The sequence below is a fragment of the Oryza sativa genome, chromosome 8, assembly GCF_034140825.1.
Source record: "Oryza sativa Japonica Group chromosome 8, ASM3414082v1".
Classification (NCBI taxonomy): domain Eukaryota; kingdom Viridiplantae; phylum Streptophyta; class Magnoliopsida; order Poales; family Poaceae; genus Oryza; species Oryza sativa.
Genome location: NC_089042.1, coordinates 3,017,570 through 3,042,671, shown reverse-complemented (window position 1 = coordinate 3,042,671; position 25,102 = coordinate 3,017,570). Strand labels below are relative to the sequence as shown.

At 40.7% G+C, this 25,102-nt stretch overlaps 5 protein-coding genes across 8 annotated transcripts; 3 read left to right on the top strand and 2 right to left on the bottom strand.

Moving 5' to 3' along the window:
- Positions 1-1,988: 1,988 nt before the first annotated feature.
- LOC9266786 (uncharacterized) lies at positions 1,989-6,287 on the top strand. Its single transcript, XM_015792644.3, has 10 exons — positions 1,989-2,427; positions 2,853-2,931; positions 3,090-3,184; positions 4,108-4,212; positions 4,319-4,398; positions 4,768-4,858; positions 4,931-5,038; positions 5,233-5,319; positions 5,610-5,678; positions 5,757-6,287. The coding sequence occupies exons 1-10, from the start codon at positions 2,239-2,241 to the stop codon at positions 5,934-5,936; spliced, it is 1,083 nt and encodes a 360-aa protein (XP_015648130.1). The 5' UTR covers positions 1,989-2,238; the 3' UTR covers positions 5,937-6,287.
- A 674-nt stretch (positions 6,288-6,961) lies between these two features.
- LOC4344674 (sphingoid long-chain bases kinase 1) lies at positions 6,962-11,626 on the bottom strand. The gene is made up of 8 exons (XM_015795042.3): positions 11,395-11,626; positions 10,449-10,817; positions 10,136-10,229; positions 10,010-10,047; positions 9,633-9,779; positions 8,630-8,729; positions 7,599-8,026; positions 6,962-7,407 (listed from the first exon to the last, which is right to left on the bottom strand). Exons 1-8 carry the CDS (start codon positions 11,401-11,403, stop codon positions 7,252-7,254), a joined length of 1,341 nt encoding a protein of 446 aa, XP_015650528.1. The 5' UTR covers positions 11,404-11,626; the 3' UTR covers positions 6,962-7,251.
- A 1,070-nt stretch (positions 11,627-12,696) lies between these two features.
- On the top strand, positions 12,697-15,115 carry LOC4344673 (protein ENHANCED DISEASE RESISTANCE 2-like). 2 transcript variants are annotated; one of them, XM_015795043.3, is made up of 3 exons: positions 12,697-12,922; positions 13,429-14,513; positions 14,844-15,115. In XM_015795043.3, coding segments are annotated over exons 2-3 (1,086 nt in total). In that variant the 5' UTR covers positions 12,697-12,922; the 3' UTR covers positions 14,845-15,115. The 2 variants fall into 2 exon arrangements, with proteins under 2 accessions (XP_015650529.1, XP_015650530.1); XM_015795044.3 differs by having other exon boundaries at positions 12,697-12,927.
- Positions 15,116-16,454: 1,339 nt separating this feature from the next.
- LOC4344672 (uncharacterized) lies at positions 16,455-19,292 on the top strand. Of its 3 annotated transcripts, none has more exons than XM_015795315.3 (4): positions 16,455-16,793; positions 16,937-17,049; positions 18,005-18,174; positions 18,571-19,292. In XM_015795315.3, the coding sequence occupies exons 1-4, from the start codon at positions 16,715-16,717 to the stop codon at positions 19,013-19,015; spliced, it is 807 nt and encodes a 268-aa protein (XP_015650801.1). In that variant the 5' UTR covers positions 16,455-16,714; the 3' UTR covers positions 19,016-19,292. The 3 variants fall into 3 exon arrangements, with proteins under 3 accessions (XP_015650801.1, XP_066159631.1, XP_015650802.1); XM_015795316.3 differs by lacking the exons at positions 16,455-16,793; positions 16,937-17,049 and adding exons at positions 17,545-17,578; positions 17,663-17,734; XM_066303534.1 differs by lacking the exons at positions 16,455-16,793; positions 16,937-17,049 and adding an exon at positions 17,465-17,734.
- A 432-nt stretch (positions 19,293-19,724) lies between these two features.
- On the bottom strand, positions 19,725-22,062 carry LOC4344671 (cytochrome P450 89A2). Its single transcript, XM_015795314.3, has one exon. It carries the CDS (start codon positions 21,742-21,744, stop codon positions 20,194-20,196), a length of 1,551 nt encoding a protein of 516 aa, XP_015650800.1. The 5' UTR covers positions 21,745-22,062; the 3' UTR covers positions 19,725-20,193.
- Positions 22,063-25,102: the final 3,040 nt, after the last annotated feature.

The window sequence follows — 25,102 nt, the reverse complement described above, 5'->3', positions numbered from 1 at the left end:
TGACTGACACTAACTCAAGTCCAAATTTGATGCCACTTTATTCTTGTGCGCCTAGAACAATAGGAACAAGTTAAGTCAATTATTCTGGATATTAACTTTGGTTCTGTCCTATAACCAGTACATTTAATCTTATACCATCTAATTAAAATAGCATTTAGTATAAATTTTATAGTTCTTTCTTATTATTTTTTTCTACTTTTGTACTTGAGAAAATAGTAGCAACCAGTAGCAAACGGCGAACGGATAAGGCATGCATCAGCTAGCAAAATATAATATACATTACGGTTATTATTAAATATTAATACATGAAACACAAAATACATTATGCAGTAGATAGCAACAACAGACATTATTAATACATGAACCCATGGCCGAAAGATTAGCAGCTCCATTAATCCGCCTCCACTCCTGTGGATTTTACCCTGCCTTATCCTCTCCATTTTAATTTCGTTGTTTTTAATTTTCCTGCCAATTAATCATCATCGTACCACTGATGGTTATCGCCTACTACCCTGTTGATGCTGATAATTGAACAGCTAGCTAACAAACACATTGTCTGCGGTCCTTTGCATCTGTCACCGTCCAAACATGGATCAACAGATGAGATGTCGTCTTCTGCAAAGGAAAACAAGAGAAAAGAACATTTGGTACGAACATTGGGACTATTTGAGTGTCATTCTTTATGGGCTTGTTCTAAAGAGTCGATGTTGTGTATATGCCATCTATATGTGCCCTAGCCATGACATAATTCATTCTAGTATCTTATGGTGTTTAGTGAGCATTGATTTGTGATGTGTCAGTCTCTCTCCTTTTTTTTTACTATTAGTCCTTGAAAGTTTGTTAGGTAGATCTAGATGATTAGGTGTCAAATCAATATGACCAACCTAGTTCTTGTTTTGAACAGGTAAATTTGTAGGAGGGCAATTAACCAAGTACTTCTATAGTACTCCCAAATAGTCAGTTGACTAAAATTTAAAAAAAATTGCTAGGGAAATAAATTTTTATTAGCTCGTGATGAACATGTCATCCCTAACAAATATTTTTAGTTGATAAAAAATGTAATATTGGAGTGGCTTTCCAAAGTTCAGATAACTTGCTGAAATTATTATGGATTATTCAAATACATTCTAAACTTATTTTTGTCATAACTTTGGCCATAGTGTGTCCCCAGGGTTGGCATGCTTCAAATTATTGCTCTCCACTGACAATCTCTATGTAAATTTGTACATTCATTTTGTAGTGGTTATTTAGTATAACCACTACGCAAAATTAATGTGACAATCCAAGCAAAACAAGATAAATGCCATCTTCAATTGCTTCACCTTCTCCCTCGTCCTAATATCACTCCAACCATTTGCACCATCTTAACGTGTTGTCGTGTGCAAATACGATAAATGGTGTACTCAAGCCATGAAACTTTTCTCATCATGACACTAACCATATTATAGCAATTTGTTACGTACTCATGTAAAAAGCTGTGTAATATTAGACAAGTTATAAAACTTTCTTTCACACGATACTATCCATCTTTTATAAGGTTGTTATGTATACGACTAAAAAAAGCACAAAAACGACCATCTTATCCACCATAGCTATCGCTTCATGCACATTTACAACTCAGACGCATATACAAATTTGGATGACATATGCCTAATATCCAACGTAAGCACACCAACCTTTAAAAACATAAAGCCATATAACACCGTGCTAGGGTACATACCCACATCAACAAAAGAAAATCACACCCAATGCGTCATGCTATCCATTTGTGCCCCCAAATAAACCCCCACAAGAAAAGAAAAAAAAATCTCATCCCTAAAAAAAAAAAAGGCAAACTCACCTTAATAAAAGAGAGCAAAAAACAACTAAACATGTCAAAAAGAAAAGGAAAAAAAAGCAAGAAACAACAAATCAAATCCTAATCATCCATCCCATCCAAATCTACAAACATGCCCAGCACTCCTTTTTTCTTCCTCCCCCTTTACACTAAACAATTAAGCTCCCAAATCACATCACAAACACCCCATTAAACTAACCTCCATCAGGGGGATTGATTCCTTCCAAATCAAACCACCAAACCATCTTCTATCTTCCTCTCCTCCTCCCTTCGTCGGCGTGGGCCCCACCTGTCAGCCTCTGGCCCCCGCCTCCACCACCACCTCCTCTCTCTCTATAGAGGAGAGAGAGAGAAAGCGAGGCGCGCGAGCAGTGTAGAGAGAGAGAGAGAGAGGCGGCGAGATGGGGGAGGAGGAGGCGGCGGCGGCGGCGGCGAGGGTGGCGGAGCAGGCGAGGGAGCTGCAGGACGCGGCGGCGGGCCTCCTGTCGAGGTCGTCGGCGGAGGAGGAGGCGCTCCGCCGCCGCGCCGCCGCGCTCGGCGCCGAGCTCGCCAGGCTCCGCAAGGCCGCCGCCCACGCCGACAGCGACAAGGTACTCTCTACCGCTGCTGCTGCTTCGCCTCGTTGGTGCGCGCGCGCGCTCGCGCGCGGGTGCGTGGGGTGCGTCGGTGGCGGAGTGGATCGCCGGGGTGGGTGGGTGCGCCTCGGGCTTCGTGGGCGGATGCTTCGTGGGCGCCGGATCACTGGGGAGAGATCTGCGTGCTGTTTGGGTTGTTTGGTATGCTGTAATTTTTTTTTAAAAAAAACAATCTCGAGTTTTTGTGAGTTTCTAGATGCGGCTGTGGAGTGTGGAGATGTGTGGGAACATGGGAATTCATGCCTCTCTGAATCATCATTCTGTCAGCTATATGTGTATCTGCTGCTGATTGATCATGACAATGTGCATGTGCGTATGCATTTGGTGGTTGCTGATGTGACTGTGGATGTGGAATTGGGTGGGTGTGTGCTTGAGAGCAGGTTGAGGAGGACTTGGATCGAGCGACGTGCCTCATAAGCGATGGAGACATTGCGGCGCTGCTCCCGAGCAAGACACATGGTAATTGTTCCCTTTTATGGAAAAAAAAGTTTGAACTTGTTCTTGGTTTCTGTCCTTATTCCTTTTTTTTTTGATGTGGGATTCTGATATTTTGCTTTGCTTTTTTTTTTGGCGATGTGGGATTCTGATATTTTTGCTTTGGTTTTTGGGCTTGGAAGGTACTTTCCTGAAGATGTTCCTGGGACCAGTAAATCTGCGGGCACCGAGGAAGGAGGTGCAGCTCAAGGTGAAGGAAGAGTATAATAGCTACAGGGTATGTTACAATTGTACTATTGATGATAATCTATAGCCATCAAGTTGTGTTTTGAAATGAAAATTTTGGGTGTGGCATTCTGGTGTCTTTGAGCTTCCATTTGATAAAGAGTTCAGGAATTTAATTTGCACATTGATCCAAGTACCTTAGAAGAAAAGAGTGTCTTTGTGTTGTCCAAAGCTTTTACAATTGTAAATTCTGCACTGCTAGACAAAAAAAATAATAATAATTCTGCACACATTTTAGTGTTCAAGTTTTTTTTTACCATGAGCCTCAAATAATTTTAAGTTAGCTTGAGATGTACTGAGGTGTTAGAGAATTCATATACAAATCGATTGAATTCACATACTACTTTAATTCGTTATGTTTTCTTTGAAACTGTTTTGTCAAGTCAATACATAAGCCTAACTTGTGCAAATTGTGATCAATTAATTAATTTCAAGTTAATAAACAAGTCAAACTAATCTACTATTATTTGTCTATGTAACTATAACATCATAGCTTATCTAAATTTACATAAATGACAAACATAACAATCAAGGAATTGCACCCATGACTTCTTCACTCTTCCTAGTGGAAGTGAAACACCTGGCGATTTCAGCAGTGTAACTTTTAATTTTTCATAGAAATCCTGTACCTCCAAACTTTTCTATCATCCATCTTGTTGATGTTCTATCCCTGTAGAAAAAAAAAACTCTTGCCTCAAATGCCTTTTCAAGCTTGCAATGGTGATGACACCAAAATTAGCAGCCTTTCTGTGCAAACTGAGGCCAAGATTGTTACAAGAATTTTAAATGAGAATATTTCCTACAATATTGTTTGAACGATTCAGTGAGTGATCACCTTAGAGTATACTGATAGATAACCATAAACAGCAATAACTCTTTGTCCTGTTCATAAATAAACCTCCCCCTTTCTTCCAGGATAGGACTGCATTGCTTTTTCTTGGTTTCCCAATGATTCTGTTGGTACTCCGGTCATGGTTATGGAATGGATGCTTCCCAGTATTGCCAGTTCAGCTATACCAGGTAGACTGATGCTTATTCATGGACATTGCAAACAGTTTAACCTATCTTATGTTTTATGCCATGCCAAAAGACTAAACTGACAGTGAGCATACCTTATATTTTACAGGCTTGGTTGTTGTTTCTGTATACAACTTTAGCTCTGCGAGAGAACATATTACGAGTTAATGGAAGTGATATCCGTCCTTGGTAAGGGGAAAAAAAAACAAAATTTGGAATTGCCCATATACAAAAATGAAGAGGGTGTAGCCATTCTTGTTCTCTAATTTTTGCATGTCAGTAGTTACCAATATTTTCACCTCTTATTTCAAGGGAACATTTCAATGTTCTGAAGCCTTAAGTTATCTTATATAGACTGTAAATGATGCTAAATATTTTGTGTTGTTCAAATTTCAAAAACTGTCTATCCACTTATAACATGCAGGTGGCCAGCCTTTCTTTGCTTGTTAAGATTTTGTCTGCTCTTTTCTAGTCACTATATGTCTATACATGTAAGCACCAATACCACTGGATACTCTGATACATGTGGAACTTATGGAAATTGCTTTTGTTCTTAAGGTGGATGTGCCATCACTATTGTGCCATGCTGATGTCTCTTATTAGTCTAACATGGGAGATAAAGGGACAACCTGATTGTTCTCGAAAACAGGTATGCAATTTTTTTTCTTTCCACTATATACTGTACATAATGAATGTGCATAACCTGTATACTTATTCACAGAGAGGCGTCGAGCTGTTTCTGTGCTGGGCCATAATGCAAGGTTTCGCCATGATGTTGCAGAACAGATATCAACGCCAAAGACTATATACTCGGATTGCTTTAGGAAAGGTAACATATTTTTCTGATCAAAAAACAAACTGATACTCTATGTTCCTGCTGTTCCAAAGAACTTTCTGGTATCTATTTGCTTTTTTATGGCATTTCAAGCATCATGTGGCTATATGCACTTACCTGTGAGATCATGTCATTTCCTTCATTTTAGTCCAAGTAATTTTGCATAACTGAATTTTCTTTTTTGGTAGGCTAGAAGAATGGACGTTGTGTGGGGAGAGACTGCTGGTGTTGAAGGTCAATTGTTGCTACTATGCCCTGTCCTCTTTCTGTTGCAGGTACTTTTTTTTTTAATGATAGCAGGTGTTGAGCATACCAATACCTAGTTAACCTCATCAAGGACAGATCGGTTCTCTTTTTTTTTTATCCTGTGATACTTCTAGTTTTTTTTGGTAAATACACAATGCTGTGCTGAAAATTCCTATGAAGGGTAGTATCCAGGTCTATTATCTAAATGGTAATGCGATCTACTTAGCACATGCTGACTTTATGTAACACTAAATTATAATCTTCTGATAAATGTGTAGACACTCAAGTCAATTATCTGATTTCGCACATACTTGTATAGGGTTTTGAGGGTTACGTTGGATTTTTACTTCTTCGTACTGCTCATACAGGCATCGTCCCTGAGTGGCAGGTAAGAACTTTTGGCTCTTAATACAACCAAGATTCTATCATACTTAACCCGTGTCATAACCTATGCATGCTCTCACAGGTTGTGGTCTGTGGAGTCCTACTGATCGCAATGGCGATAGGTAATTTTGCAAATACAGTGGACACGCTGATGGCCAAGTCCAGGTTCAAAGCAAAGAAGAGATCCAGGGGCAAACGGGATCCTGACACATGCAACTCACCGACTGGCCTATCACCAACAAACTCAACTGCCAGAGCTTGATATGGATCCGGGGAAAAAAATTCTCCATTCTATGAACATTTCCCATGTTCAAGCAGGGCTTGTTACTACCATTGTAAAGCATTAGTTTCTTGGCCACCAGCTCCTAGTCCTGACTGTCTCTGTCAAAGATCATACTCATGTAATCAGCTGATGATTAGGTTGCTGATGGTCTCAGGTTGAGGTAATCAAGAATAAACTGCTCATGTTTTGTGTATTTTTTTTCTTTTGTTCTGAACATCAGCCATCAGGTGGACTAGATGAACTTAGGACTGTAACATGTAGCAAAATTTTCCCAGTATAGTTATTGTGAGATTTGCAATGTCAGAACCAAACATGTGAAGTTGTGCATTAGCATGTGGCCTATCCTGTTCTCTTCTCATGAGATTCTTTAGCTGTGACTACAGTCTGTACAGGTATGTGTGCCTATTTAATTGGATCATTGGTCAATGTCACCCCATGTTTGGCCCAAATTTATTTTATGCATTGTCAATTATCATCTGGTAATCATCAGAACGATCAATCTGCGAAAATATTTTTGGATGCACACCCTGGAATTACTGACAAGGAATTTTAGTCACAAAGGGCATGCTTGGTTGGATGCTCTATTTTGCTAAACATTTTATGGCATGCCATAGTTTTTGTGGCACCAAATTTGTCGGCCACAAGTGTGGCAAAAGTTTGTAAGTATGACGTGTAGGGACATGAGCTAGAAAAGTGTGGCAGTGAACCAAACACTAGCCTAACTTGGTAAAAAAAAAAACAAGGTGTCCAGAAGTTAGTAATGCGTGGTCCCCATTATCTGATAATTGATAAGTTACTTTGCGATGATTTGTTTTGCTCCAACATTTGAATGAACCAGATATTCAAGTTTACACAGGTTAGCGTGCAAAGGCTACAACATTGTCGTGCCGATGAACTCTAATCGAAACTAGATATAGCATGAACAATCAAAATTTCTTGCATGCATTTGCAAAATAAAACATGGTATGCAAACCATACTTCAGATCAACGATCAGAACAATGACTTGGTGTAAGCTTAAAATTACATTTGCTTCTGTGTTTCCATGTAAAGTCAGAAGTAGAGATTTTTCTTCTTTTTTTTTTCATTTCAGAATATACAATTGGCCAATGGTGGGGGTTAGAAGCTCCCCAAAACCCATAATTTCCCCTCATTTACAACCTCTCAAAAAATAGTGAAATATAATGGTAGAAAGAAGCATTCTCTGATGCATAATTTCTCCGATTTAATTTAATTCATACATTGAAGTGGTTCCTCAGTTTGACACTTGAATTTGGACCTTTGGTGGTTAGAAATCTACTCAGATGCGCTGCGATGCCGGCCAAGCAATCTGCCTTGTGCTGGGAGCAGTGAGCACTGCCATTCTGTTTGGCCCTCTCCAAGAATAAGCTCTCCGTCAACACCGCACCCATTGTGGGTTTTGCCAATTGGCCTGACCTTAACATGTTTTACCTGCAAGAAGCAATATTTGCAAATATTTGGGTATGAAAGATTGCTAGAGTTAGTGGTTTAACACGATAGTCTGATGATAGATTGATTGTTGTGGTGGATACAACTAACGAGGCTCAAGACTAAGGGAAATCTTGGCTGCCTAGAACAGGCTCGTAATAGATTAATCAAAAAGATGGGGGAATATCCAATACCTTGACATATTCCACATAAGGCAGAAGAAGATGCCAGCAAAACTGATAGGCGATAAAGAAGCAGAATAATCTGAGTCTTCCACTTCCATGGACAAGAATCAAGTCTAGACTGCCGTCATTATGCTGAGCTTTTGGCGCGATAACCGGTGAGAGTAATCCCTGTGCAGGCTTGCAGAAATGATTGCACACAAAAATGCCAAGAAATTCTCCTTTCCTAGTAACCCAGTTATCTTCAGCACTGCTATCAGCAGCAAGATGATCATTACACTTTTCAGTCACAGGTAGTAATTTGTGATTTCTCCTGGGTGACAAAGGGAGATAGTTGACCTCAAATCTGTATTGAGGTAATGATAGAAATTTAAGAACACCAGCGATGACATAACGGAAGGGGCCAAAGTGCAGACGGAATTTTTCAGATAGTTGCAGAACTGGGAAGAAAAGAGACATTTGAATGAAGCTATAAGTTAGTTCAAAAATGTATGCGACGACGGTATATAGAAGAAAACATTAGTAGTTAGCAGTAAAATAAGAGCCAACATGAAAATATGAAATTGTGGACTATATTTCCAAATCATATAGTAATTAAGCAAAAACCACATATAGTAACAAACAGTGGCATAAATGATATGTGTGGTATCATTCTGATATTTTAAAGCAATAATTTATTTTAGCAATGAATCGTTATGTTTAGACGCCTCATCAAAACTATAAAGTGATAGGTCCCTAGACAAGAAGTGCTTCGAGGAGTATTTCAATTCCTCAGACAAGAATAACCTTTTATCTCTTGCTGTAATCCTAAATAGATTGCATGATTATAAGTATTCGCTATTTTCACCTTTCTTCCTTTCTTACTAACATAATCTACAGTGAATTCATGTAGGCCCTAGCTTGCATACGATTGTCTAGCTCATTTCTTACATAGAGTAACATCATCTAATGATTGAATTATCTAAAATAGAATGAAGGTATCAAATTCAAATGTATCACTTCAAGAATTACATGTGCAGTTGTGCAGAAGAATGAAGACTTACCATCAGCCACAAAACCATAGTAGGAAGCTGTCAAACCGAAATGAGTAATTCCAGCTTGGGTCCGTTTGACAGAGAACACGTCTATTGGAGTGATACCACCCTACAGAATGAGATTCATTTCCTATGTGAGACCAAACGAAAATCCTTATCCCAGTAGTGAACTTTAAAAATATAAAATATTTTTTATACTATTGTTTAGGTCGTAAACTTTCTAGCTTGAAAATCAATGGTGCACATGCTCAGAAGAATACAGATATATAATAAATGAAGGCCCCCATCGGTTGGCTTTTTTTCTAATAAGCCAAAACGGCTTATTAGGGAATAAAAATAAATTTGTAGGTAAAACTTTTATATATGTGTTCTTTGTAACTTAAAAGCCAATGCTGAAAAAAAACTACGTTAAAAATATCTCAAAATCAATCTCAAAATTAAGTTTGAAAATTCAAAATTTGGCTTATTCTTTGGCTTATTGGGCCATCCGATGGGAGCGGAAAGAAATAAAGAGAAAATATGGTAAGTATCATGCAGGACCTTCTACTGCCAAAATATGTGATGACATAAACTGGACTGTCCAAAACAAATCCAAATTAAAAGCATATGGTAATGATGCACTATATTTATCTCTGCCTTAAAACGAGTTTTCTTGGAGTACATAATTTAAGTATACCCTCTCTAATTTGCACATTGTGGTGGTGTTTGAATCTCCTGAAGATGAAGATTAAGTGTTTCACGCAAAAGAAGGTGGTAATAACGTGTGATTAATTGAGTTTTAATCATTACAAACTTGAAAAATGGATTAATCTGATATTTTAGAACAACTTTCATATAAAAAGTTTTCGCACGAAACGCACCGTTTATCAGTTTGAAAAGCATGCCACTTTAATCCAAAATTTAATCCACTCTTTTCAGTGGATTCGAACGGTGCCTGTGTGAAACTTTATTCCAATAATAGCCTTACATATTAATATGTCGCACAAATTTGAATATAACATTACCAAATTACCTTGGCTAAAGTAGTTGCAGCGGAAACAGGATCTCTGATACCAAGAACAGTCCACACTAACGAGTTCTCAGAACCAGCCGGAATTATCCCAATTGGCAGTTGAATAGCCTCTTCCAAATCATCTCTACCAAGTAGACCATTCAAAACCTGTACTAATTATAAAGAATATCTAATTAGCAGTATGGAAATGCAATTATGAGCTAAAAGTGCTAAATTTTGTAAGAGCAGTGGCAACAGGCCCATTTAACAAATATGAATTTATATGTATTGACTGCAAATAACAAGTACAAGGTACACCTAGGAGCAATAACGCAAAATAAGCTACCAGAGCAGCAGATCAGATTGTGGAAAGAAAGAAGCATAGGAAAGAGGATAACCTCATTCACAATTCCATCACCTCCAACACATATGATACCTGTAAACAATAAAATAATAATAAATCAAATAGTGAAATAGAAGGGTACAATACGTAACTGCAAATACAGATACAAAATTGATATTACCATCAGGACATGTGCTGAGATCAACAGTAGAAGCAAGAGCATGTGCATGACCAGCATACGCTGTTTCAACAACTTGCATCATAAAGCCTGAAAGCTGCACCAAATCAAAATTCAAATGCAAAAATATATAAATAACACATTAAAGGTTCTAAAATGTCTTCCCCTCCATCTAAAATCACACGTATTACAAACTTCAATGCTTTCCACTGGATTTCAAGGAAATTAAAATTTTCAGGTTGCACTTGAAATAAAACCCTTTTCTTGCGAGTTCAACTGAAAGAACTTTCTGGAAATGAAAAACAGGAACATTTACCTCCAATGTTGGTTGTACTTTCTGGTAGAAAACTTCACGAGAGCTGCGAAATCCAGAATTAGGATTCAAGATGACAATCACTTTACGAAAGATTCCTTGTCTTGCACATGACTGATCTTTCAAAACATTAACTGTTAAATAGCTGGGCAATTCTTCTCTGCAGGAGGTACTCAGGTCAGAGGAACAATGCGTTGCAATCTGCCTCTGAGTGAAGTTGGTCTGCCATAGCGTAGATTTCCTCAATTTGCGAGGCAAAATTATCTGGCCAGCTTGTGATCTTTGCAACTTCACGGTATGAGACCGTTGATAGTAGTTTCTTGAGAGGCATGGATTGTAGGCCAAACATTTATTTACAACACTACAGGACACCTGCAAAAAAAAAATGATTAGCTGGTTACATAACACGAGCACGAAACAAAAAACGCGCAGTCCACCTCTTTGAGTAGTATAGTAACAATGAAGCTCAGGAATACGCAAGGCAGGGACTTCGATGAACAGATTATACTTCAGACTTGTTAATAAGTATGATTAAGTCAGTATATATATATTAAAGACAACTTTGATGCATACAATCCTAAAAGGCACATTCAACCATATTCTGATGCTATGTCTGATACAGCGGAGATTTGGCATGGTTACAAACTCAAACTCTTAACCAAACATAATCCGTTTCCTTTTAAAAAGAGATACAGTTAGCTGCATGCTGAAATCACTTGCATAATATACCAAAAAGTACTCTAAGCACTACGAAATTGCGAGAGGAACATTTGTAGCCACTACACAGCAGGGGGCACCTAAACTGGGGAGACGAAATTTCCACCGAAGAGGAGCAAAATCAAGACGAAATTGGACGGGTTAGTTGGAGGGAATGAAACCGATCGTCAAATCCCGAACGGATCTCCAATCCGCCCATCTCCGAACGGCTCGAGGTTTGGTTGAAACTCACCTGCTTCATCTCCGACTGGGCGGGCGCAGCCGTCGAGTTAACGGGAGGCCTCTCTCGAAGAACAGTGGTGGGGGGAGGCGGATTTCGGGGCCCGACGCGGCGGCGGCGCACCGGAGAGAATGACGCCCCGCGGCGGCGGCGGCGAGGAGCGGCGAGCTGGTGGTGGGTGGGGAATAGGGCAAGGGGATTTTTATTTTTTTTTTATTTTTTTTTCTTCACAAATGCGATGGCCAATGGAAAATGGAAAATGAACGGCTATATTTGCCTGTAGTTTGCTGTACTTTGCTGGCTTTCCTAAAGATTTGATAGTCATCAATATTTGTAAAAATATTTTGTAAAATTTTAAGAAGGGTATGACATTGTGGCAAATCACATTTTTTATATGAACTTAAGCATGTGAGATTATGGTCAAAGTTTTAAATTGTATACCAAATATTGTCCTGAATATTAAATTTCTACGAGAACTTTATCCTAAAGATTATCCTAAATATTAAATATCAAATTTTATATCAAAGATTTTTTTTATTGGTATATATGCTCTCCTCTCATCAATCTTTTTTTTCCTTCTATGTTATCTATTTCGTTTTCTTCTCCAACTAGAGGTGAGTCATCGCAAAACCAAGCTTTAAAAAGCAGAGAAAGAGGACATGGAAAGAGAAGAAGAAAAAACCGAGTTTTAGGATTTTGACGGGTTGGATAATACAAAACGTGATAAATAAGTAGACATAACATGTTTTTTATAGTATGAATAACATGTTAAACCACATGTTTTTTGAACTCATAAATGGTATAATTATTTTAAAAATATATATATACATGTGAATTTCTTACAATATTGTTTAAATCCATTTCACTTTATAATTTAATCATTCATTTATAACTGTTAACAATAATCATAAATTATTCAGCTACTCAGCCATATGTAGCACAAAACAACGTGGACATGCAAAGAAAAATAAAAAAAAAACAGCACTACATTTTAACTTCGTGCCAAAAACGTTAAGCAGTAAATTATAAGTAATGGGTAACACTAAAAGGAAAAAAAATATTCGCTTCATCCAATAAACACAACTTAAAATATGATATGATGAACACAGATAACGTTTTGTTGTATAATAAATCTGGATAGTTCATGTGTACTATGAATTCTGGTTGGTTTTTTATGGGACAGAGAGATTACTGCTCGTTCAGATTTATAGTATTTGGCGTCCGTTTAAATGTTGCTATATTTTAACGGGGTAATAGTAATAAACCCGTTTTGTTTTCCCCAATAATGCCAAACATCACACGCTAAGCCTGCCTGCTCTGCTAATCCCCCTACGCAACACAATCCCCTTCTCTCCTTCCCCGGAAGAAGAACAAAGAGCAGCTGAGGCGAGCAAGCAAAGGCAACACCAAGAAAGCATCCAAGATCTCTCTCTCTCTCTCTCTCTCTCTCTCTCTCTCTCTCTCCCTCCCTTCCACAACGCTCGCCTCTGTTCGTCCTCCTCATCCGCAACCACCCCGAAGGCCCAACCAAGATCCACAGGTGAGGTGAGCTCTGTCTTGTTTGCCGATGCTTGACTTGCTTCTGCTTGGAGGGTGTCCGGGTTCTTGATTAGATGCGTTTCCGGGTGCAATCCGGAGAGGATATGTTGCTGAAATCACGGTGTTCAATCGAGAAAGCTACTAACTTGATTGCTTGATTCTCCGGCTGCTCGCTGTATTGTTCTCTCTTGTTTTTTTGTTTTTTAGTTCAGACTTTAGAGATCAGAGTGTGCGTGAGCTGTTCTTGATTCGATTCGATCACTCTAGCTAGATCGAACCTGCCTGTGTGGCTAATTTGATTATGTAGTTTGTGCAATTGAAGAGGCGGACCCGATTTGGGGGGCAAAATTGGTTCTTTTTTTTTGTGTGTGTTCTGCTCTTGCTTACATCTGCAATCTACAACTCTGAATCTTCTGAGCATCTATTTTCTGTCCATTTACATTGCTGTCAGTTTGGTTTCTTTGAGTAGTAATAACTAACTAGAGTTAGCACTTTTTGTATGTATAGATGGATTGTTCCAATGGTGAGGTTCAGCATCAGTGGATGGAGGATGTCAAGTCAGGAGGAGCAGTCCCATTTCTTGACCCTGACAACTGCCCCAATGGCTGGGCTACTCCCCCAGGGGACACATTCATGGTCAGAGGCCCTGATTATCTTGCAACCAAGGTGAAGATACCAGGTGGGGAGTATCTTCTAAAGCCTCTCGGGTTTGATTGGATGAAAAGCCCCGCGAAGATATGCGAGATTCTGAATAACAAGAGTCATCGTGTGAGGAAAGCCATCGACGGCGAGGTTTTGCGTGGTAATCAGCCTTTCGTCTGGGCTTTCAACCTGCAACTGCCCAGCAAGGATAATTACAGTGCTATATTCTACTTTGTGTCGCTGGAGCCGGTACCGGAAGGCTCACTTATGGATCAGTTCTTGAAAGGAGATGAGGCTTTCCGGAAATCTAGGCTTAAGCTAATCGCGAACATAGTTAGAGGGCCTTGGATTGTTCGAACAGCTGTGGGAGAACAAGCTATTTGCATATTGGGTAGGGCTCTTACGTGCAAGTATACTCAGGGATCAAACTTCATTGAAATCGATGTGGATGTTGGATCTTCTATTGTCGCAAACGCAATTGTTCATTTGGCGTTTGGTTACGTGCAGACGCTAACAGTAGATCTAGCATTCCTTATTGAGGGTCAGACCGAATCAGAGCTCCCCGAGAGACTTCTTGGAGCTGTGAGGTTCTCTGAGTTGAATCCGGGTTCGGCTGGTGTGTATGAAGTGCCATCTGAGGAGCAACAAGAAAGTGCGCCTTTTCTGCCGGCAAGATTGTGGCAGGGTTTTTCAAACATGTTACATAACCCTGGAAATTCCAGGGAGCCATCCTCTACTTCACAAAGCACTAATGGGAGTTTACACAAAGAAGATGCGGATGAGAATACTAGAGAAAGTTTGCACAAAGAAGATGTGGATGACAATACTGCTGGGAGCTTGCTCAAAGAAGATGGGTACGAGAGTGCTACCGGGAGTTTTGACAAAGAAGATACAGAAGAGGACTCTAACGGGAGTTTGCACAATGGAGATGCTGATGAAAACACTAAATGGTAAGTACAATGGTGTTCAGTTGTGCAATTAGCTAATGTCCTGCAAATTGCTTTTTGTCGTAACTTTCATAGATAAACAATGTTTCTATAGAAAAACAACTGCAATATGATTGCTAGCAGAACAGTCACAACAGAAGGAGATTTATTGACTACTTACTAGTTATGAACAGTTTATTCCACTACCATTATCTATGCTAATGATGTTAGGTTACCCAATGATCAATAATATCCCTATATGTTGCCATTATCAGAGTTACATTTTAGAGAGGTTGTAGATAACGTTTTCTCGTGCTTAGGGATATAATGAAATATGATTATAATCCTCTGCAGATTTTCTTGAATCTCCTACCAGTGGAACTTGATGCAGCTGCACTGTCGTCGAAACTCCAAAAAGGATATCTTCATTAGTTGGGGTTAATATATTAGTCCACCATTGTGTTGCAATTCGTTGAAACGATGATCAGGCTCAGGTAGCTATTCTCCATGTTATCATGACCCTGACTGGGGCTTTCTTGTGTGCCCCCACATCTGTTGTAAAAATTATGCATACTCCATTACCCTGTACATATTACATTCAAATGCAGAAATTGTTATGTGTGTCCCATTCTCGTCTGGAAAAAAATGTAAACTGAATGGAATCAAATGCAGAGAAGATGGGGGTATTCAGAAAATTGTACATTGAATGCAATCAAATTGTACATAAATCTGAATTACATGAAACTGAATGGGAATGTTTTATGGAATCAAATGGGGGTATATGCATGGCTGTGTATAGAGAGATGCACTTGATGCTGATTACAAGATGAAAACTACATCATGCTAGCGTTTACTTGGCGGCAATATAATGCTAAAGTTGATCATGGTGTAAACTGACGGCACATCAGGGACCTGAATACCTGATGATGAGAGCTTCTGATCGGTCCAGACAAAATTGGGCATCTGTTTTAGTCCAGAAATTTCTGTGATTAGGCATAAAAAAGTTTACATGGATTACCTGGCACGTCATGCTGTTACGTATAGTACATGATTTTCTCTCTATGTGAACGCAAAATAGACAGCTCTCTCCTATACGTTTCTGAGGGGGAAAAACGCAAAAGACACTATTTTCAACTAACGAAAAAGTTTATATTTCTTCTCTCAACTTTTCATGAGGTTTTAATTTTCGTCCATCAACTTTATTACTAGATAGAACTCTTGCTTCGACTATTAAAACTATGCAAACAATGCTAGTTGAAACTTAAAAAATAACATCTACAGATACGCTCATAGCGTAGTGACAGGGGTTGCTGTCATGCACCCCATTCGTCCGGGTTCAATTCTCCTCGAACATGCTCACTAGGAATATTTGCTTATCTTCTTAAAACCATTGATACCAAGTCTTTTCTTGGTGTCCAACTTTTAAAAATAACATCTACATATATCCTCATGCCATATATGTACATTATATCTACAATGTTCCATATGTTATTTAAAACGACCTGCTCTAATATCGTTTAAAATTGAACGAGCAAAGTTCATACACCATTTGTCAAAACCAACGAGTATTCATGGACGACGAAGTACTTCCAATCCATACATTGTTGTTTCCTAAGAGCGAGTTTAATAATATAGCTAATTATTAGCTCTTAAAATTAACACATCATGTATACTAGCTAACTTAATAGCCTACTAATATAATATTTAATTATAAATACATACTGCATCATTAATGTTTTCCTCACATTTCTCTCACATAGGTTATTGGATTTCGTGTTGTAGCCGGCTACGAACTTGTAGTCCGCTTTTTTCTCTCTCCTCTTCTATCTTATCCACATAAGCATAAATATGATGTGGCAATATATATAAACCGCTTACATCATATATTATATTATTTTACTCGCTCTAATCCTACTATTTTCTTTTACCAAATAAATAAATCTCCACCCTTCATCTGAATTTTCTGAACCCACCCACCCTTCTTCCTTCTCCAGCTCTCGCCTCTCGCCTCGTCCTTGTTCGTCATCGCGCTCGCTCGATTTCTCCTCCTCCTCTCTCTCGATCCCCTCTACTGCGAGAGATTCCCTTGCTTGAATTCTCCTCCTCCTCCTCCTCTCCCTCCGGTGAGCGGTGGCGGCGGCGGCGAATCCGAGCTCCTGGTGGTGTCGTGGGGGGCGGGGTGATTCCGTGATGGTCGCCCGCCGCGCTCTGCGGCGGACACGGACATGCAGCGCAACCTCTCCTCCATCTCCTCCTCCGCCGCGTCGCCTTCGCCGCTCTCACCGGCCGACGGCTTCCTCTGCGGTAACGATCCCGGGCGGGCCGGCCTGCTTGTTTCTTTCTTGCTGTTCTTGCTCCTGATTCTTTGGAGGAATTCCGTCGAACACCTCGCCTGCAGTTGCGTAGCGATCTGATTCCGGTGTTTATTATCTTGGGGGGATTTGCAGTGAAGGACGGGGTGGACGAGATGATCAAGTACGTGGCCAACGAGCCCTCCGTCGGGCTCTACTTCGTCCAGCAGCACGCGCAGGCGTCCATGCCCCTCCTCCTCGACGTCAAGGTCCATGGCCTTCCTATCTCTATCTCCTCCTTGTCCTTAATGTTCTACCGGTATAGGGCATTTGATTCTTTTGCACATGCTGCGTTGCGCGTTGGGATTGAAATGTTATACTGATCTATCATCAGCGCGGCCTTATCTCAGAATTGTGATTGGTATGAAATTCAGAGATGCTTGATTAAGAGAAAAGTAGAGCAACAACACATTAAACACTTGGTTAGGGGGCATAACTATTGTTACAGTGTGTTAGTTGCATTATTAAAGGGATCCAGCTGATTTGTTATATACCCAATTTTGAGTCTTCAGAGTCAGAATTTTTTTTTTTTGAACATGTCACCATATAATCCATCACCCAAGGGAACTTCAGGGAATTTCATTTATCAACTTCTGTGCGTGCATCTTGTATTATCAAGTTATAGTGGCTTCTTTCAGATTTTGACAGACCACCTCCTACACCTTCCAACATGATAACAAGTCCAGAGCTAATAAATATTCTGATTAGCATTGGCAGAAGCTGATGCGGTGTAAACCAGTTAAGCATCTAAAATTTGATTTTTATTTGTTTTCAGTCAAGGGTCAGGTTGGGATCGCAGGTCATATTATTTGTGTGAAACAGGTTTTTTACCAATACATTGTACAACAATTAAAGGGAAGCTCTTACAAAAACATGGAAGAACAGATGAACACGGTATACCTGAAAGGCTGAAACTTTGTTCTCAACTGACAATGCTCGTTATTTACCATTCAGATTTTTTCTGGTCCTGTACAATATTGCATTCCTTCAAGCAGTTTTAAGTTTGAAAATAAGCTGATACCTACTAATAATTAGTAATTTCTCAGCTGTTTGACAATTTCATTTGTTCCTGCCAGTGGTCACCACTTATTAGGAAATATCAAAGTTATCTGCCTAACGATATGATTTTGTGGTATTCTAACATGAGCCCTGTTCCCTCATCAGGGAAAGGTTGCAGAAAAGATTCATGAGGTAACATTGCATACTGAAGATATAGAGGACTCTATCTGTGCAGTGAGGTCCATGGCAGAGTTTGGACTTCCAATTGCTGATGATATGATCAAGGACATAAATAAATCTCTCAAGATAATGTCAAAGACCCAACCAAAGAGGGGGTTCGTATTCTACCTATCTTGACAACCTCCTTTGCATTACATGTTTTCTAACTTTTTTGTTTGTTTAATACAGTGCTATACCCAAATAGCTTCATTCATACCATCCTTTATAGAACAATGACCTTTTGGTTTTCCTTTTTTTCATGAAGTATGAAGCATGACAGCAGAACATGTTATATATAATTAGTAAGATAAAGATAAAGTTGTTCAAGCCTCTCTGATAGTGCCTGTTCTTTCCACTAACGTTCAAGTTTTTTTATAGCTTCTAAACTTAGTAACTAACAGACCACTCTACAGCTCTGGCTTGATCATCCCAGGCCCTTCCCGTAAAGTATAATTTCTATGCATATAGTTCATCTTCCGTCATTGGTTCTGAGAAAAAATCACTACACTCAGGTTAATCCAGAACCCCACTTGGGGGTTCCAATCAGGGAAAAGCTCAGGAACATGGGAAGAAGATTTGGGCACAACCGACGGAGGAAGCAGCCGTAATTATTTCTCTTCCATGTTCAACACTGCGAAGCAGAAGGCATCCACTCTCAGATGGCCACAGCCTGATTTCGGAACAAAAGATGACACCACTGAGGAGTCAGAGTCATCTGCAGCTCCTGAATCATCACAAGCTGGTGGACATGGTGCATCGACACCCTCAGATACAGAGAAGGATGATCTTCCTGTTTCAAGCCAGCTTTTAGATAACAATACAGCTACTATGAAGGAGAGCTCTTCGACTGATATCTCCAAATCGGTGGAGAATTATAACAAGTTCAAGGAAGAACAAGAACTCAAACTACAAGAATGGCTTAGACAGTCTGAAGAAGCTGATGATAATAAAGAGTGAGGTGGTTCTAGCTGGTGCAACCTAGTACATTTGCTAGAGCACATACCATGCCATGTTGTATCCTATACATGCTTACTTGATGCACTTCCAGAACTTCAGATGGTAACTGTTTATGAAGCAGAGCTTGTAATCATGATGAGGTACATAATTTATCTGCCTATTAGGGAACGCTGTAAATTGCCATACTCTGTTTGCCGTTGATTTATTTATTGCCAAGGCACAGAGATCATCAATGTACTGTAGAATAGCCTGAACTATTGATCATGCATTTTTTTTCCATGTCTCTTCACATCTATTTTCGGTAATCATGTCGGTGGCATCAGCAAATGAATATCCTTAATTTTGCAGTACCAGTATCTGAGTATGAATAGTTGTCAAGTTCAGGGACAGTAACCTTTGTTTGCAGCAATCTTCAGAACACATCACATTGATGTGGTGTTCGTCTACAACCAATCCCTCCAGATCAATTTTGTGATTAACTACTGCAGGTTGGTTATATCTTTCTGCAGATGAACAAATCTGCATGTCTGAAGGTTCCTGCAGATTTATTTACCTGATAATTACAAACCTGCAATAGCTAATCACTATTCACTCATTTGCAGACTGTGCTATGAAAGGCACGATGTTTCTTTTAGATTTTCTTGACGGCATCATGTTAATAGTGGCGAATGGGATCTCACAACCAGATTGCTATTACCAATTAAGTAACTAAGCTCAACAACACAACCAGATTGCTATTAGCAATTAAGTAATTAAGCTCAACAAAGTACAAGATTATGAGAAAGAAGTACCAAACTGTTCTCCCCATAGTAATTTGTACATATAGGCACTAGCACAGCATTAGTTCAGTCTACTAATACCCCAAAAGAACAAGAGGAACTTAAATCTAATCACCATTTTTAATTGCTACTTCCTCCAGTTTCACAATGTAAGTCATTCTAACATTTCCCATATTCATATTAATGTTAATGAATCTAGATAGATATATATGTCTAGATTCGTTAGCATCAATATGAATATGAGAAATGCCAGAATGACTTACATTGTAAAACGGAGGAAGTAATTAGTAGCATGATTAGCAAAGAGAAGCCATGACCTACTCTTGTTCTCTTCCTAATTGCCATGCTACAACATTCAGAGAAAACGCCGGCCGCCGTCGCCGTCGTTGAGGCCTTTGTTCACTCGACGGCGGCCGATCGGTCGCCGCGCAGCGGCACGGCGGTCGCCTTGAGCGGCCGCTTCATGACGACGGTGAACTCGAGCTTCTCGGTGAGGTCGACCTCATCGCCGGCGACCTCGCGCCAGTCGAACTCCCAGACGAGGTTGGCGACGAAGTACTCGAGGTGGAGCAGCGCCAGCGCCATGCCGGGGCACACCCTCCGCCCGGCGCCGAACGGCATCATCTTGATCTCCTTGCTGCCGGTGAGGTCCACGTCCTCGCCCTCGCCGCCGGGGAGGAACCGCTCCGGCCGGAACACCTCCGGCGAGGCCCACACCTCGCCGTCGAGCCCGATCTCGCCCACCGCGAAGTTCATCGGCGTGTTCGCCGGCACGCGGTACCCGTCCAGCGTCGTCTCGTCTTCCACGGCGTGCGGGAGCACGTAGTGGCCGGGTGGATGTCGCCGGAGACCTTCCAGCACCACCGCCTTGAGGTACGGCATCGCCTGGAGATCCTCCTCCCGCACCTCGCCGTCGCTGCCCACGGCGGCGGCGATCTCCTCCCTGAGCCTGTCCTGCATCGCCGGGTTCTTGACGAGGTTGGCCAGTATCCACTGCAACGCGGTGGCCGTGGTGTCGGTGCCGGCGCTCATGAACTCGGAGCAGAGGCTGACAATCTCGCCGTCGGTGAGCCCCCGCCCGCCGTCCTCCGGGATGGTGAGGTTCACGAGGGAGTCCACGTAGCAGTCGCCGCCGGCGCCGGCCTCCCTCCTGGCGCGTATGAGCGGGACGAAGAGCTCCTCCTGCCGCCGCCGCAGCGACACCAGCTTGTTCCACCGCTCCCGGAACACGAGCTTGGTGATCGGCGGGAGGAAGGCGAAGACCTGGAAGCTGAGGAAGTTGCCGAGGAGGTCGCGCTGCAGCGCCTCGATCTCCCTCACCCGCGCGTCGCCGGGGCGGTCGCCGAAGCACATGTACACCAGGAGGCAGAACATCGCGTACTGGAACGGCTCCATCACGGTCACCGGCGCACCGCCCTCGCCGCGGACGTGGGAGATGAGCACGTCGAGCACCCAGCGCCGCGCGTCGGAGAACGCGCGGAGGCGGGCCGGGTTGAGCACGCCGGAGGAGATGCATCGCCGGAGGGCCCTCCACGTGGGGCCATACGGCGCCGAGCTCACGTTCCGGCCGCCGCTGGAGAGCAGCGCGGACGCCGGGCCGCCGCCGCCGCGGGGGCGCGACGCGAACGCCGCCCCGCGCTGCACCAGCGCGCGGTGCGCCGCGCCGCGCGCCGCCACGAAGATCGTCGGCCGCGACGGCCCCAGCGGCGCGAACGTGAACACCGGCCCGTGCTCCGCCGCGATCCGCCGCAGCGTCGGCTCGACGTCGAAGTCCCTCCGCGCGAGGAACAGCAGCGGGCCCAGCACAGGCACCGTCCTCGGCCCCGGCGGCAGCGGCGCCGCCTCCGCCGCCGCCGCCTTGGGGCTCGCCGCCGAGGCGCGGGCGCGCAGCAGCAGCGAGCACGCGAGGCAGAGCAGCGAGGTGAGGGAGTAGAAGAGCCAATCCTCCATGGCTAAACCTCTCGGATTTTTTTCCCATTCCCACTGCTCACAGTGGAGGGATATTTATACGGGAGGGAAAAAAAGTTTTATTCCTTTTTTTATTGGGAAAATAATTTGTTTATCCATTTTGTTCCTGGCTAGAATGTTTGGATGCTGGTAGGAAGTGGGTGGCTGGGATATTTTTGGGGGTGAATAATTTCACGGGGATTTTTTTTTTTTTGGTGTGTAGCTAGTGGCCGGTAGTGAGTGTTGGAGTCATGAACACGTAGGTAAGGTTGGATTATGTGGCTGTTAATTTTTTAACCGGATAATTTACTTTTATTATAACTTTAATTACCTGGGTATTAGTCACCTGCCAAGAAAGTCACCAGATTGGTGAAAGAAAAAAAAAGGCAATAAGTGATCAGATGACACAATAATAAGTACTGAGCATTTTTGTTCAAAAATAATAAGTAATGCTCTAAAATAGAACAAGAAAAATCAAATTCGATTAATGCCGCAACATCACATAAGTATGCCCGGAGAAAAACAGAAGAGGGGTTCTCTGTTTTTTTTTCTGTTGCTGGTTAGTTAAAAATTGAACCGATATAATGTAAAAGAAAATAGAAAGAGTGCATAGCTTCTTAGTTAAATCGTTTCACGTAAATCTGGTAGGCCATAAAAACGGCTTATAGAACTCACGAAATAAGTTATTGGTAAATTTTTTAGCTATCTAAAAACTACGAATGCTGAAAAATAAACTACGACAAAATACCTTAAATCAATTCTAAATTAAGTTTTAAAATTTGTGAACAATGAGCCAAAAAGAATTCCATGGTGCTGATAATAAGAACGTGAAGGATGGAATAGCTGTTGTCTTCGTAAATATCACCGTAAAAAACCATTAAAAAATGCATGCAGAAAATATTGTTGCATTTGCATGGGACTCCCTCCGTCCGATTTTAAGTGCAGTCATGAGTTTCCATGTCAAACTTTGATCGTCCGTCTTATTTGAAATTTTTTTATGATTAGTATTTATATTGTTATTAGATGATAAAAGATAAATAATATTTTGTGTGACTTATGTTTTTTTAATATTTTCAAAAAGTTTTCAAATAAGACATATGATCAACGTTGGATAAAAAAAATTCATGGCTGCATTTAAAATGGGATGGAAGGAGTATGGTTATGGACTGACTAAAAAATGGTTATGTACTGACTGAAAAAAAACACGAATTAAAAAATACATGGGGAAATATTTGTTGCACTTGCATGGTATGGTTATGGACTGACTGAAAAAAAAACATAAATATTAGAGAATAATCTAATATCAAATAAATAAAAAGGGTAATGTTTCGTACCCAGGCTGACTACCCCACAACCTTACGTAGTTAACGCGTTTGTCAGTATGGACTGTACTGCACCTCTCAATGAATAATGAGCATAGCTAATTAGCATTTGTACTGATGATTATGATTAATGAATGTGGTGACATGTTTGATGACGGGTAGAGTAGAGGACTCCAAAAATGATGGTGATTTGACGTTGGAATCAACAGTGTTGAAAGGGAAATTAACAACAAATGAACATTCATGTCAAAAGAAAAAAGAAGAAAGAAAAGAAAGCTACTCCCTCCGTTGCGTTTTAAGTTTGATAGTAAGTTTTCGTGTCTAACGTTTGATCGTCCGTATTATTTGAAAAGTTTATGAAACAATTTAAAAATAAGTCACATATAAAGTACTAAAGTACTATTTATGTTTTATCATTTAGTAACAATACAAATACTAATGACAATTTTTCTTTTAATAAAACGGCCAGTCAAACTTTGAAAAACTCACAATCACGACGGAGGGAGGACGAGCCTACGACAACCTTTCTCATGTCATATGTCATATGTTTGTCATTAGGATTCCGAGGATATCTGCCATCTTTTTTTATGCCCCCACCGAGAAATTGTGGAAACGGACAAAAAAAGGATTAATTTATATTTTAAAAAAATGGTTGAAATTTGTTGTTTAAAATTAAGCTAAAATTCTCCCCGCAAAAAAAAATTAAGATAAAATTCACCAATGTTTTGATTTTCTGACAGTGAGATTATCCTGGGAAATATTGGACCCTCCTGAGAATTTTGCGTAATTTATATACTTCGGTTGTATATCACGGTCACGTTTGATGTGGTGAGTGGTGTGACCACAGACCAGTTATCTATCTATCGCATGAATGCATTGGGGAAATACTTGACTTTATTCGCAAAAAATAGACAATGTCTTTGGAAAATCCGACCCAATAAGAGATATTTTGCAGATATTGCACTACTGTTTTCCATTATTTGACTTTCTTTTTAACGATGTTCTATTGATAGAGCTAAAAAAAATTACAAGATTACAACCCTGGAAGATCGTAACCAGGAAAAAGGAAAAAAATACCACCACCCACACACAAACAGCGCCAATACACAGGTCCGGGAGAAGGCTAGCACCGGACCAGCCGCCGCTAAGTGTGACCTACCACCGCTAGGGCAACAAAGGAACATAGACGAGATCGCCAAAAAAACACCCTTACAACCAACACAAAGCCCAACTCTATCCTAGAGCGTGCTTGCATCAATCGTTCGAGAGGTTTCGGCAAGGGGATGCTTAAACAACGTCTCCAAGGAGAGAAGCGACAGGAAAACTGCCGCTGCCGTCCGTCAGGGTTTCAAAAGAGCCAAGACTGGGCTTTTGCCCGGCAACCACCCTTATTATTTGACTGTTTAACAAGGCAAGAAACAACATCACGAGTCATGCAAGAAATTTATATGTTTTACCTGCTAACTACTCCTTTAATCGGTCCCAAAGCATATGTATTTTTCATAGAAACAGAGAATAAGGAGATAGTTGAAATTAAATCAAAAATGGTTTTGATTAGCTGAGATGAGCAATTAACTGGAGAAGCAACTGAGAGATGATTATAATTGACTAAGTTGAATGAGTAGAGAAGTTCTTAGATGAATTTCGAATATTAGAGATGATTATATTTTAGAACGGAAGAAGTATATACTGTATGATTGTTTTTAGTGAATTACACTTTGGGCCATATTTTGTTGTAAAATTTTTCTTTGACCACCTATCGATTATTTTTTTTTTACTTTCGGCCATATAACTTTATATTTTGTTGTATTTTGGATCATCTTAATATTTTTTTAGGATTCAACAATGCATAATATTCTATTTATATGTTTTTTCTATTTCTGTATTTTCTGATTCACGTGTACTAAAATTTTTTTTGAACCTGACAGCTGTCCATATTCAGACGTGGGTACAAGATAATGGGTGTATCTATATAAGTATATATAGTTCATCCTCACTAAATATAGTTAATGTTATTTTTCTCTTCTATCATTAAGCCA

Coding starts and splice junctions, on each gene's coding strand:
- LOC4344673 (XM_015795043.3), top strand. CDS start 13,429: ATGGATTGTTCCAATGGTGAGGTTCAGCATCAGTGGATGGAGGATGTC.
- LOC4344674 (XM_015795042.3), bottom strand. Junction 10,048..10,135: donor TCTCAGCACATGTCCTGATG/GTAATATCAATT, acceptor TATTGTTTACAG/GTATCATATGTGTTGGAGGT. Junction 8,027..8,629: donor CTATGGTTTTGTGGCTGATG/GTAAGTCTTCAT, acceptor TTTTCTTCCCAG/TTCTGCAACTATCTGAAAAA.
- LOC9266786 (XM_015792644.3), top strand. CDS start 2,239: ATGGGGGAGGAGGAGGCGGCGGCGGCGGCGGCGAGGGTGGCGGAGCAG. Junction 3,185..4,107: donor AAGAGTATAATAGCTACAGG/GTATGTTACAAT, acceptor CCTTTCTTCCAG/GATAGGACTGCATTGCTTTT. Junction 5,039..5,232: donor CTCGGATTGCTTTAGGAAAG/GTAACATATTTT, acceptor CTTTTTTGGTAG/GCTAGAAGAATGGACGTTGT.
- LOC4344672 (XM_015795315.3), top strand. CDS start 16,715: ATGCAGCGCAACCTCTCCTCCATCTCCTCCTCCGCCGCGTCGCCTTCG. Junction 16,794..16,936: donor GGCCGACGGCTTCCTCTGCG/GTAACGATCCCG, acceptor GGGGATTTGCAG/TGAAGGACGGGGTGGACGAG. Junction 17,050..18,004: donor CCCTCCTCCTCGACGTCAAG/GTCCATGGCCTT, acceptor TTCCCTCATCAG/GGAAAGGTTGCAGAAAAGAT.
- LOC4344671 (XM_015795314.3), bottom strand. CDS start 21,744: ATGGAGGATTGGCTCTTCTACTCCCTCACCTCGCTGCTCTGCCTCGCG.